Genomic DNA, 13,912 nt, shown 5'->3' with positions numbered 1-13,912 from the left:
CTATTTCAATAAAAGCTGATTCTACTAATCTGATGTGTACTGGTTGTGGTTTTCTTTCTTGGCAAAGAGATGGTATAGTTTTGTCATTTGAGCTGTGTTTATTCACTGTGTTCAGCAAATCTCTTGCTGCTCACTGGAGCTTTCTGAAGGTGAGAAGTCCGGGCAATGGCACCAGGTCTCTACGGGACATTTACCATGTGCGCTGTCTCCTTGCAGAGCTGGCAAAGTGTTGGTAATTATTCTTAAAATAAAACACCCTTCACAACAGAATCAAACCTGGAAAGACTGGTGGTTGGCTGGGCTTTTGGGGAATTTACTAGACATTTGGACCATTTGCAAAAAGTGAGAAGCACAGACAAAAAATAGTAGAAAAGTAGAAAGAGGCAAAAATGAATCTTAAAATCAATGAGCCACTACTTTGCAAAAGTCATTTAAAGTGCATTACATCCAGGCAATGATGTGTCAGTGCAGTGATAAAGTCATTTTGTTTTTAGAGTTTCAGCGCAAAGTTGGAAATAATGCTGACGGGGCACAAATTATCAAATGCACCAGCTTGATTGCAAGCTGTCCACCAAGGTCAGGAAAGTAAAAAAAATATTAAGCTTGCATTTGTGGAACTTGTTAAAGGCCTGATCTCTTCGAGCTGTCTGATTCATAATTTATAGGGACTTTAAATTACTCAGTGGCAGCACTTCAAAGGTAGCCAAGAAGGTGTCCATAATATGAATCTTTTCTAATGTGAGCGTGAACCACTGGTAACAAAGTAATCGTTAATCCTGTGTGAAAAAAAATAAATCTTAATATCACTTCTATAAAATCACCCCAGTGTGCATGGCTTAACTGCATCCCATTCAATAGAAGTAGAATATGTTTTATTAAAATGTGTATTTCCATAAAATAAAGCAAGTATAGGCCTAGAGGTAAGTTAAATACTTTTACACCAAGATCTTAAAGGCTCACATCACTCACGAATATTATTACTGCACTCCGGAGCTTTTTTAGATTTCAAGAGGAAGCATTATATGTCCCTCTAGGAAATGTGTGCACAGGGAAATAGCACTGTCTCCTCAATGGGCCTTTTCAAGTACTTCCTGGGGAAAGGCTGGACCACTCTGATACATTGTGTCCCCTCAGCGCACACTCCATTATTGCGCAGAGTTTCCTCAGCCTTAACGAGTGACTTAACGAGTGTTTTTAAAAGCAGAGTTTTCTTCTGTCTTTATAGCTCTCTAAAAATATATGGACTTATCTTACGTTTGATTATTAGTCTTTCTAATTAATCACTTACACAGGATTTATGAGTTTAAACGCAGGTGGTGCGGTGCAGGCACATTTCCGTGTTAGAGAGACATTGGAAATAGTGCTGTGCTATACTGCAAATTTTAGTATCGATTGGATACAGAGTAAATACAGGGCCAATACTGCCACCAGTGACCTTTAAAGGCAGTTTATGTATGGGAGAGCAGTGCGTCATGATCCAATACCAATACTAGCGTTGGTATCGACACTATTGATATTTGTATTGATGCATCAGACAAATCCATTACCAAAAACCAGCATGCTCACATGCATAATCAGTCAGGTTGGATAAATTTATCTCAACCATATACAGTGTGATGTAGTTGTCATGTAGAAAAAGGATAACAAGATGCCTGGCCTTGGTTTAGAGGGTATTAACTGAGTAAATGTCAACGAAATCCAAGCTGCTTGTTTAAATTAATGTAATTATTCTAAATAAAAAAAATATGGTGAGCTTGAGCCATGAAACACGTCAGGGATGAAACACTAGTGTCTAACTTAAAAAAAAAGAGAGAGAGGTTGGGATGAGGGGGGCTTATAGGTACACTCCTTTCATTTGCTTTCTTTATATAACAGGATCAGGCAGATGGTGTTTGGGTAACACCAGCCTTACATGACTTCCCTCCACTCCCAGTTGTTCATAATCATCGCTGTTAGGAATTGCCACCACAGTATTAGTGTAACCACGCAGGTGTAAACAAACCTTAAACGCTGCAACACTTGATCTGCGGGGGGAAAAGAGCAAAAAAAAAAAAAAAAAGCAAGAACGCGGATATCCTGTGAGATTTATGGGAATCTGTAAAGCACACGTTGTGAAAAATTTTTATGCACTCAAATATACTTTAACTGACTTTTGGAATATTATAAAGAACCGTCCAAGTGCGCATGTGATGCTGTTTCTAGCGCACTCCGCATTGTAGCAGTAAGCTGCCCCCCCTCCTCACCAGCACCATAAAGCAACATTAACGAGCTTGCCAGCAGAGTTGGCGCTCTGCAAATATTGGAGCGTGCGTGCGCGCGCGCCCTAGCAGTGGCAGCGGTGTACAGTAGCATGGCAGACTGCAGTAAATACAGTGTTGAAGAGGCGGGGTTTGACATCTCCGCTCTGAAAACATCTCTAATCCAGTATTTCAGGTGGCCAAGTCGACCGAGCGAACCATTGCTCACTACCGCCGCGCTTCAGAGAACTGCAGCACAAACGCACGCCTCCTCCAGCCGGAGTGTACCGCGAGTGGACAGACGGGGCTGGTGTGTATCCGAAGTGGAAACTCGCCGTAGGAGAAGAAAACAGAGAAAAAGCCGGAGAGGGAGAGAGAAGTTTAAGCGACGCGAGGCAACACTTTACTTGTCTGGGCGGTGTTTTAGTTCCCAGCGTCTCCCCGTTTGAAGAACATAGTAAGCAGAGACTCATTCGGCTTTTCGGCGAAACTCAACCAAAAGAAAAAAATTACTTCCAACTCTTGTTCAGCGAACTCTAAAAAGGATATTGCGGCACTTTTTGTTGTCATTATTCAGCCACAGGTAAGCGTCAGCTGAAGTTTGACAAATGTACTTGTCTTTCCTTGTTTATGTTTGTGGCAGTACGTGGGGGCGGAAGCTCTACCTGGAACTCAGGTAAGTCGGAAACCAGGTAGGCCTAGCGTTAGTTAGGCTAGCTTTAGTTAGCATAACTTGCTATAAAAATATAGGTGTGGAAATTGTTTAGAAGTTTAGTAGAGTTTATTTGTCGTTTTTATTTTTTGACTGTTTATTTTATTCAGTTTATTATTATTATTTATGGGCCTTGAAATAGGCTCACTGTGAACAGTGAGCTGTAAGTGAGGCTATGAATCGGTCATTAAATATTATAAAATGTAGCATAAGGTCACGGAAGCTGGCGTGACGTTTTTAGTGTTGGAATGCTTTATTTCGTGACACACACACGCGCGTTATGTCAGCTTTTCTGTCACACAGTGTGCTATCAGAGGATGTCTCATCACTTTTTATTGCGTGTGGAAAGGTTTCATGTTGCGCAATCATGTACACTTTTGTTTATATCTACAGGAAAAAATTGCTGCTAGTCTGGTTTTTGTTGTTGTTGTTTTTGTTTTGTTTTTTTTTTTTGGGGGGGGGATCAGATCTGTTGTAACAGAACTTCTCTTATGTGGCACCAGTAGACTGGTTTTTCCCCTCTAAACTCATGATAAGACCCTCATCCCGACGAGCCCAGTCCCTTAAGCACAGTGATGATGAGGCGATGAGATCATCAACCCTTTAGACATCTTGCTCACTCAGCCTTCACATTGATGCAGGTGGAACATTTCCTTAAGGACAAAGATGGTGAAATAAACATAAAGGCATGCCGACGAACCAGTTTTTGACGCTGGGCCTTCTGCCACGTCTTTGTGTGCAAGTACATTGAGCAAGAGTACTTGGAAAAACGTGAGCTTTTGAGAAGTACTGTTTACTAATGTGCTGTGTCTTCATCAGCTTTTTAGAAAGATGGTGTGTGATGATAAGCTACTAACCCAGAGGTCTGCCACTTCAGGTTTAGCTTTAAAAGTTTTTTCTTTATGCATTTAAAAAAAAAAAAGTTGCAGAAAAAAAAAGATAAATTGGGGGCAGGGTCATGATCATGCTTGATGTTTCTTGGCTAGCTGTTGTCAAATGAGGGGCCATTAAGGAAGCAATTGTGAGAGCAGAAAGGCGGATGTTATATTTCAGTCAGATTCTATTCAGCTTTGGATCCTGGCTCTGTGCTTTTGTTCTTCCTTTTCCTCTGTTGGAAGCAGTAAGGAGTAATGGGTGACTCAGCGCGGTGTGGGTGACCTGTTCAGTTTCACAGGGTTGAACACGGGGACCGTGTGTTGGAACGCAGCAAGACTTTGAGCAGGAAGCCCACACAGGAAATGACCGCTGCATTGTTACCCATTCTTAAATCATGTCTGCAGTCTGCAGGGAATTTCAAGTGAAGTTTCACTGTTTTTTTTTTTTTTTTCTGGGGTTTTTTTTTTGGGGGGGGGGGGGGAGGTATTTATTTATTTTTTTGTTTGTTTTTTTGTAGAATAAACACACAGGGTCAAATTTATTGCTTGTTCTTGTACATGCATTGGCTGCTTGTTTATGAATCTGTTTCCTAGTTCTAACGCCTAATTAATTAAACCGACCGAGGGAAGAAATGTTGAATGCGTTCAGTTCAGGGAAATTTTAAATGTTGCTTTAAGAGTAGTTTATGAGGAAGAATTGTGATTCATCCTTACTCTATCAATATGAGTCAGACTTGGAACTTTGTATGACTTTACCAAAAGTGGAGAAGTTCATTTTCAAGTCTAAAAACAGACCCAGAAAATGGGAGTAATTGTCCACTTGTCAAAAGTCAATCTGTTCCAAGGAACGGCTCTAAATTCAGATATGGTTAACTTAACGCTAAAATAGATTTTACACCTGGCAGCCTTTATGAACCGCACTTTATAACAACAAACCCACTGCACTCTTTTACCTCGCTCAGCTATTTTTATTCACTTTATTTGGATCCACCCCTTTTCTTTCTAACATTAGTGTTTCTATGTTAATCTAGCTCCACTATTCTTTAATTAAAAAAAAAAGATCTCATTTTGCTGTCAGCCGGAAATGATTTTCACGTGTGGTTAAAGCACATTTAGAAAAGTGTCTGTGAAGGTGGGAAAGAGATGACGCATGTTATGGCTGTCATAGGATGCAGAGTAGGAGCTGGTGTGCGTGGCCCTGAAGTTATTTTTCTGAAGGGAAAGTTGAATATTTACGAGTTTCCTCTTTAACATATGCCATTAAAATGCATGACACGCAGCGAGAACACGTGTGCAGCAATTGCTTTTTCTACGTGATCTCCAGTAAGGAAAAAGCCATTCATCAACAGTGAGTCGGAACACGCTCGGCTGTCATCTAGGTGTATAATGCACCAGCTTGACAGGGAGATGTATTGATCTGCATTTGAGAGGAAGGAGTTTCAGAGACGTTAAGCTGTATCGTACTCTGTGGCAGTTCATATTGTAAATTGTGAACGTGAATTAAGAATTAATCCTTACAGCCTTATTAATTAATAACGCTGTAATTTGGGCTTTTGAAAAAGCCGATGTGGAGAGAATTACAGACTTTCGCTACTGGGAACCCGAAAGTCGACCGTTCCAACAATATATACATCAGAAATCTTCTCTCTTTGTGTTGCTGCAATGATGCATTTCTATTTTTGTTTCTTGAAAAAAGTGACATAGTGTGACTCAATTTACCACAGATTGATTCATCAGCAGCTGCTGGCGTTGCCATATTAAGGAGATCAGTTGAATCATTGTTAATGGGGCTATCCATCAACTGATCACTAACTCATAGATTATAGCATCTGACTCTCCACTCCGTCACCCCAAATTTGGACACATTTTACAGATCCTCCAGGCTCGTCAAAGCTGCCACTGCACAATATGCTCTTTGGCTGACTGCTTGAAGGTGCTAGCCTTAGCATTTTCCATATGACAAGGGGAGAAGGGAGTCATTCCTGGTCCTTGTTTGACAAGTCTGAGCCAGTCTTTGTTTACAAAGGAAGACTGGACTTCCTGCAGTTGTGCCCCTTGGTGAAAAAAAGAAATGACTGCTTTTGTTTGGCTCTTGTTTTTGGCTCAATGCTGCATCTCTGACAACTTTTCCATAGTACATTGAAAATCATTGCTGCTGTTGTTTTTTATGGATAACTATTTTATCTAGTAACAATGTTTTCCAATGCAATATTTCTCCTTTTAAATGGCTGTAAGTCAAGGATGTTGCATAACCACATGGATAACTAAACTCGAGATTAGAAAGCAGTTTTTAAAAACAATTATTTATATAATCTGTTCCTAAGTGTTTATTACTTCGATGTTGTTTAAACAGGAGCTTTACTGACCTCACCAAATTCTTTGTAAAGACTGTAGTGTCAGCAGATGAGATGTTTTAAGATACTACTGTTCATGTGTTCAGCTGCTAGTGAGGGGAGGGGCTGTGTGTCAGCTGGAGGAGGCAAAGTACTGCTGGTATGAATACTGTTTCAAATGAGTATGTAATCCATTTTTATTGACAACCCTATTCAGTTATCATGCTTTAGGTAACTACAATATTGTAAAAAGCAAGTACCTTTTGAGTTTTAAAAATGTTGGTATAATAGGTATTGTAAATATCAGTTCTGGTGATATCCCTAAATATAAGATGTAAACATATACTTAAGGATATTTCATGTGTAAAGTAGGATCTGATTGATTATTTATTTTCTGCAGTTTTAAGCGCTGCTGTGTAAACTAATGTTTCCCTTTTATGTACTTTACCTCAGTGGAACTTTGGCACTACGTTTGGCCACAGGTGTGACCTAATTTCCACTTATCAAAGATACTTTGCTGCATGTGATTGAACTCTGCTTCACCTGTGTGTATGTGTGTGAGAGCGCAATTGCTGGTTAATTTTTAAACATAGCCTTTTGTTATCTTTAATCACCAATGTTTTGTTTTAATTACGAGAGGTAATTCAAAGAGAACTCGAGGGAGCTACTTGCTCACAAGGCAGAAACTGGAGGTCAACACGACTGTGTTTTAAAGTGAAGTCAGGCGGTTTTGTGGACTATGTTGTTGGGATCGAAGCAGAAAAGGGAAAATAAGAGAAATATGGTGTAATTCTCCACTTAGAGTTGAAAGCAAAGGGTGTCAACAGCCGTCTTGGCTTACTACTCAGTGATGTAAACTTGGCTTATGGACAATTTTGCCGCTGGCCAGATTCGTTTCCTCCACCTAGGTCTGTAAACAAGAAAGCACATATTTCATATGGCTGCTGTTAGTTGAAATTGATTGTGGGGGATCTGTTTTCAATTTTAAAATAGGTATTTTATCATTAATATCACATAACAGAAGAAGATGAAATACAGCAAGAATGTCAGCAGAGTCATCTGTGCAGGCAGTGTGCTTCTCTCTTTGCTTTCTCGTCACTCTTCTTGGTCCGTGTTTACACGTTAGGCACAGTATGTGCTACTTTAACCTTTCAGGATTGTAGCATAGCCAACCCTTGTCTAAAAATGTGCACGTATCCTGTAGTGCCGACACTATGCGGTCTCTGTCACCTGATGTTTTCTGATTTCCTGCTTTTATTTTATATCCATTAATCCCCTCATAACAAACAAAAGAAAAAGAATAACAGTAATGTTAATTAATTATTGTTAAATAAAGGCGGTGGTTATAAATTCTGCCTGCTTAACTTAAGCCAGACAGCAAAATGTTGATCTTACGATCGTCACAACATTACTGAAGTGTACTTGCTGTCAGTTTTGCTCCTAGAAATGATGGTTTAACATAACTGAGCTTGACAGTTTTTTCCAAATGGACCAATATAATGCAATAACATTCATAGGACCAGAAAGACAGAGCCATATTTACTCATGCTGTTGTCAGCAGTGTCTCAATACAGCACATGCTTCAGCTTCTTTCTCTGTTACATCAGTTTGACATTGAATAATGTAGACAAGGGTTGGGATTGTTTTTGCATTCTGCTAAATGGGTATGGGTGAGACGATAGCCGGATATGTTTGATGCTTGCGTATTATTCCCTGAAAACAGGAATAAATGTACCAGTTCCTAATTAACAGAATCAATAAATGTATAATGGATTAGTAGAGTGCTCGGCCTCTGTCGTCTAAGGTGTAGGTGATTAATTTAATTGTTTTTCCATTTCATCACATGATCACAAACTTGATGTCCTTGTACAGACTTGTCCCGACTTGTGATGTCATCGGCAAAGGTGGGTTTTCCATTTGCCAGTCCAGCCCTGAAGCAAATCCGAAAACAGCAGCTCTTAAGAAACTCTGAGCTTAAGTGATTGCTTTGGAATGCTGTTGCCAAGGAGCCCAGTTGCAAAGTACAACGGCAGAGACATTTGTGCATTTAGTCAGAGCATGTGAAGATGACTGTAAAATACAAAACTGCAGCTTACAAACTTAGATTCTGCATCGAACTGCGTTGTTGCAATGTCATCATACATCGAGGATTCCTAAAATACCACGATGGCAATGTTGTCCTGCAAGTTTCAGCCGAAACTTTTCAGTGGTTCTGGCGACTGTCACAAGAGGGAAGTTTCATTGTTTGTTCTAAGTAGGGCAGTTTTTTCTTCCTCTTCTTACTCTGAATAACAAAATGTTTGAGGTTTATTCTTTGCGACTATTTTTTGGGTCTTGGGGACTAAAATTGGATGAGTCACTGTTGCACATTGTTGCTTCTTTGTACTTTTTGGTACTGGAACAATGAGAACAATGTGAGATATGTAAAGTTACAAGGACATGTCCTGTTACCATTTAAAATGCTACCATGTGAAAATCCCAATAAAGACATCACAACTGAAAGGTTTTGACTGTATGCTGACCTCTTTGGCCATTCACTGATATTAACACCCCCCACTGACTTGTTCAGCATAAACACAGACACTTTTAAGAGGTTTGCTGGATGAATGTGTTCCGGCCAAGATGCACTTTCCCTCCAGATTTTGTTGGTGTAGCTCAGTTTATTGCATCTTCAATTGTTTGTTAAAATGCTCACTACAGCTCAACTCATGGTGGAAAAAAAAATAGGTCAGGGCAGTCTTTCTTTGTAGCTGATTTTATAAAAAGCGTGACGGGGCCAGACAAAGTAAGAAAAAAATGGGACGGAATAGAAACTTGGAGCAGCATTATATGGGTTTTTAGAAATGTCAGGCCACAAATAGCTGACTAGCAGTTTCAGACTGAGCTCTCCTCTGGAGTTACAGCCGCCCACGTTGTTTAAAATTCATTTCAAACTATTTATTTCACTTCAGGTTCACACAGTTGCAATAAAGAGATTATGAAAATTTATCAGGATAACTGAGTTGCTAATTAAAGTTGGTCTGGTTTAAAGTCATAATTCTAGACAAGCACGGTATGACTGAACTAATTACCACACAAACAGTTGAATTTTTGTGTGTGTCTTTATTGGACACACTAATAACTGGCGGTGCAAGCTGAAAAAAGTAAAGTAGTTCTAGTTAATAGAACCTTTTGGTAGCACCAGACTCGGTTATTAATATTGCTGCTGCTAAACTTACACAACCATGTGAAGGAATTTTAGACCATTTGTCCTCCTGATCAAGGCCTTTCACATGGTTATTCCAAAACATGTTTTCTTTCTTTTTCCACCATGTAATTATAAATTTACTTGTTTGTGTTTGCAGTACACTATATATTCTTATATTTCTCCAGCTTCTTACATGCATAAGCGTCAGGTTATCGACATTATCTCTCTCTTTAAAAATACAAAATCAAATAAATAAAATCTTTATATCCTTCCTAAGATAGAAACGTAAGTCCACCGTGCCTCCACTATGCTTCAGACTGAAAAAGAGGTTTTTGGGTCCTCCAATCATGATGCTATTTATCCCAGACATGTGGAAAAGCCCATAAACCCATTCACTGGTTTTCTTTTTGTTGACACATGAGCAAAAATGTAAGCTTTGTAGAAATTTCTGCTGTTTTGCCAAAATAACAGGATTGCAAGTTGAGCTGAGTTTGAGCTTTGCTGGCTGCCTGCTCTACGGGAGAGTCCTCCAGTTTTAGACCGTGTGTCTCGGTGCTGATTGATGTACAGCCACGTCTTTAGAACTGCTTTTTCAGGCCTCTCTCCCCATATGTATTTTTAGCATTTATAAAGTGAAAGTTGTGATTGGTGTTTGCAAATAATGCCACAATCTTTGTATGCTTCTATTTCAACAGAGGTACCACTGCATCCCATAGTGAGAAGTCAGAAGTAGAGAAGTACGCAGAATTTATTCAGATGGGTCTTTTAACTATTGTTCGATTGTGTTGAGTAGAGAAAGGGAAGTAGTTTTCTGGTTTCAAATTACCGTGTAAATTGAGGACCTTAATTAAAGTCCAGTAACAAGATGGCAAATTAAACTGATCTGTTGCTTTGGATTCTGGTCCCTTATTTTTTTCTATTTAATATGATGTTGGATTATTAATTGGATGAAACATTAACCAATTAACTGATACTGACAAGAGTTAATCCCCTCCAGTGAAAGTGATACATACTGGGGAAGTGATGTTCTGCGTCAGTATTAGAGGGGGGGAAAAAAATCCAGTGTTTCCTCTAAGCTCGCTTCCTGTCTGATGATAGCTCTTTGCACAATTGTCACCATCGCCCCTCCCTTTTTTCTTTTTCTTTTAAGTGTCTTTCTTTTGTCTATACTGTAGAAAATTTGAAAATTCATAATTCTTAATTTTTCTGCCTTTTAAATGAAGTACAGGCTGCAGCCTAGTGAGCTGTAACTCCTACGTGTGTGTTGGCTCTCTGTCTGTATTGTTTAGGAAATAATAAATTTGTCTGAATGTTAATGTGAAACCAAAGTTAGTGCCATCTTTAGTTTGACACGCCTCCAGTGCAAAGGGTGGCTGTAAAAGTTAATATATAAGCTTTCCTGACATGTATAAACAGTCAGGTTTGACCTCAATTTGGAGGTACACGACTGAAATTTCACATGTGACTTCCTGTGGTATTGTTTTGAATCACTCATCCAGTGCAGTAGTGTTAAATGTATGTTAAAGCAGCAAGGCATAATGGATAAAAAGCAGCAAACCACTTTAGCTGTTAACGTGTTTTTAAATCTAGTTCTCTTTTTGTTTTTTCTTACACAGCCCGGTCGTGTTTGCTGTCTAACCTTTCGACGTGTGAACTTCTGAGCGGGAACAAGGGAAGAGTCGCCTGGACCATGTGGCAGGAGTTTCTTATAGGTGTCAACAATTTGTTCTGAAGCTGTTATGAAGTTTTGACCACAAACAGCACAAGATGTTTGAAATGCGTCCCTTCGTGTTGAGAATGCATCATATTAGATCACTGGTTAACAAAGGCCGGCCAAAAAGAAGAGTTGGATTGTAATTTTTTTTTGTGTGTGTATGTGTGCGTTTGTGCGCACATGTGTGTTTATTTTTCAATTTTTAATACAGAAGATTTTTAAGTAATTGGCACGATATAAGGACCTTTTCCTTGAGCTGCAGACATAGACTGGACTCCCATGTATAGCAGAGCAGCCGCTGCAGCTTGTGGAATAACTTAGCTTCAGACTGTTGGACAGCTGCTTCTTCAGGGCTCCGGGGATCTGATCTAAGCATCCACCCACCGTGTCATCTGACTATTTCACCTGTACTAAGGCAACCCTACTAACCAATGGCATGGGTCAAGTTCTTCAGGAAGCCAGGGGGCAATCTGGGGAAATCCTACCAGCCGGGGAGCATGCTGTCTCTGGCCCCCACCAAAGGACTGCTCAACGAGCCTGGCCAGAACAGCTGTTTCCTCAACAGTGCTGTGCAGGTTTGTTGACACCTCATGAACATTTTTATGTAAAAACTGCACAAAAATGGCAGTCACTGCTTCTAACCGGTCCTCCAAACTTCTTCAATTTATTTGCTGCTTGTATAACTTTATTTATTGCAGCCCCCCTCTGGGAACATGTTCCACCCTCTTGAAAAAATAACCATTATTCATTTGGAAATTGCAAAGCTTAGTCACTGTCTGTATTTGTCAGAGCTTCCAAGCTATTTATTCATTCTGGATGGTTAGTTTTGTTTTTTTTCTTGTGGGGTACTGGCTGGTGAGTTAGTTCATTATATCAGCCAACGCGCAGTGAGGTCAGCATCGGACGGTCTTACTCAGAGGGTGTGTGAGACAACCGATGAGCTGGTCGAAGATGATCATTACTTTCGGCTTTGTTTCTGTGAGGGAGTTGTTCTCTCACCCACTCCTCGTTGTTATGACCTTGGAGAGTTTATTATTGTAGCATGCCTGCATGTTATGAGCAACTAAAAAGATGTTAAGTTTCATAATGGGGGAAAAATGTGAATCTTTTCTTAATGATTATTTTGTAAATAGGCAGATTGGTACAGAAAATCTATATATTTGAAGTGCATATGAATGTGTTTGCTTGACTGCTTTATCTTGTAAGTAAGAGATATGCCCAACATCTTATGGTGTAAGGGCAGCCTCACGAGCTTCTGCTCTATCCCTTGTGTAGGTACTATGGCATCTGGACATCTTCAGACGCAGCTTGAGGCAGCTGCCTGGACACTTCTGTCTGGGAGAGTCGTGCATTTTTTGTGCATTAAAGGTAAGATGCGATCATAAGCCTATTTAATAAGAGCTGACACTTTAAAGTAACCGTGCAGCTCCTGTTTGTCAGCATGAATGTGTAGAGCATCTGCTCTCATATTCAGACTGTGCATTGAGCGGTAAATGTGACACAAATGCTTTCTGTAAACACAATATGCCGTTGTCAGGGTGTAAACAAGTTCTTGCTCTCTTCTTCAGGGTATTTTCACCCAGTTCCAGCACAGTCGGGAGCGAGCCCTGCCCTCTGACAACCTGCGTCACGCCTTGGCGGAGACCTTTAAGGACGAGCAGCGCTTCCAGCTGGGCTTCATGGATGATGCCGCAGAGTGCTTTGTAAGTTCCTGTGGCAACACTATGGCGGGAGGGATTCGTGTATGTTTGTGTGTTATCCTGCCGCACAGCTCAAGCGAAGCACTGCCATGAAACTGTTCGGCGAGGTCACTGAAACAGCTTCTGTCCCTCCCATCAACCCCAGCCACATAGGCGCTGAATATCATCATGACAGCTTATATAAGTACCAGAGTTGTGTTTGAACCGCTTTTTTTATCTGCTGCCATAGTATGGCACATGAGCTTTTGAAGAATCACTTTCATATGGTCTTTATCGTTCTAGCATATTGCTTTCAGTTTTTCTGCTCTTTTACCACTTTAAAAAAATATTTTCAACTAGTCTAATTATTTTTGTCCCAGTTTTACTATGACTCCAGCCAAAAAGGAAAGGTCCTGTTACCCTGCTTTTAATTTGTTTAAAAAGTTTTACTTTGTCAATCACGTTTGGTTAGTGAATTTTTTCTCTTACAATGTTGATATCTTGTGCCTGTAAACTGTACACCAAAATGGCACAGATGTATCCTGATTTATTTATTTTTTTGTTCCCCTCCCCACGCAACGGTTGTTTATCTATTTAGGAAGTGCAATTACACAGAAATGGAATAAACAAAAGAGGGAATCTAACTTCTGGCGAATACAACGGTGGGATGAGTGTACTCGTGCACATTGGGCTGTACAAGTGTGATTTTTGTCACTTTGCTTCTCCTATAAGTTACAGATCAACCTACCACATGATGAGGTGTTATGTAGAAAACCATATAAACTATATGAATAGTTAAGAAAAAATGGCACATGGGCAGTTGTCTGAAAAATAGTTGGCAAACTATTCCGTTACGAGATGTTCTACCTGCTATTTTGTATTTCAACTAACTACAAAGTTGGCTGGCTGAGGGGGGGAGATCCCAGAAACACTTACAGAAGTAGATATGTAAAGGAGTATGTCCACTTTTGTGTAAGTAATTAAAAGTTTTTGAGAATTCCAATAAATTTCTCTAATTTAAAAATATTTTTATGGATGCATTATGAGGACTAAAAAGGATGATTGTTGGGCTTCAGAGTTAGTCAGCATCTGTGATCACACGGGGGTCATCAGTGCACATACTAATGAAATATAACATGCTGCCATCCAGACGTCTTTCTCAGAGACTCGTTAAC

The 13,912-nt window shown here is 39.9% G+C and overlaps 1 protein-coding gene across 3 annotated transcripts in view; it reads left to right on the top strand.

The window, feature by feature from the left end:
* Positions 1-2,334: 2,334 nt before the first annotated feature.
* usp53a (ubiquitin specific peptidase 53a) overlaps positions 2,335-13,912 on the top strand; it is a 31,054-nt gene continuing 19,476 nt past the window's right edge. The window contains exons 1-5 of one of the 3 annotated variants that reach the window (XM_085267077.1): positions 2,335-2,820; positions 10,040-10,081; positions 10,961-11,633; positions 12,334-12,426; positions 12,627-12,761. In XM_085267077.1, coding sequence (XP_085123203.1) covers positions 11,490-11,633; positions 12,334-12,426; positions 12,627-12,761 — 372 coding nt within the window. In that variant the 5' untranslated portion in view covers positions 2,335-2,820; positions 10,040-10,081; positions 10,961-11,489. The remainder of the gene's footprint in view (positions 2,821-10,039; positions 10,082-10,960; positions 11,634-12,333; positions 12,427-12,626; positions 12,762-13,912) is intronic. The other 2 variants (XM_085267076.1, XM_085267078.1) reach the window with 2 other exon arrangements.

The sequence above is a fragment of the Mchenga conophoros genome, linkage group LG3 (assembly GCF_057382185.1).
Source record: "Mchenga conophoros isolate Kocher_MC1m ecotype Shallow Benthic linkage group LG3, M_conophoros_male_GT1.1, whole genome shotgun sequence".
NCBI classification, from domain to species: domain Eukaryota; kingdom Metazoa; phylum Chordata; class Actinopteri; order Cichliformes; family Cichlidae; genus Mchenga; species Mchenga conophoros.
This window is presented reverse-complemented; position numbering and strand designations above follow the sequence as displayed.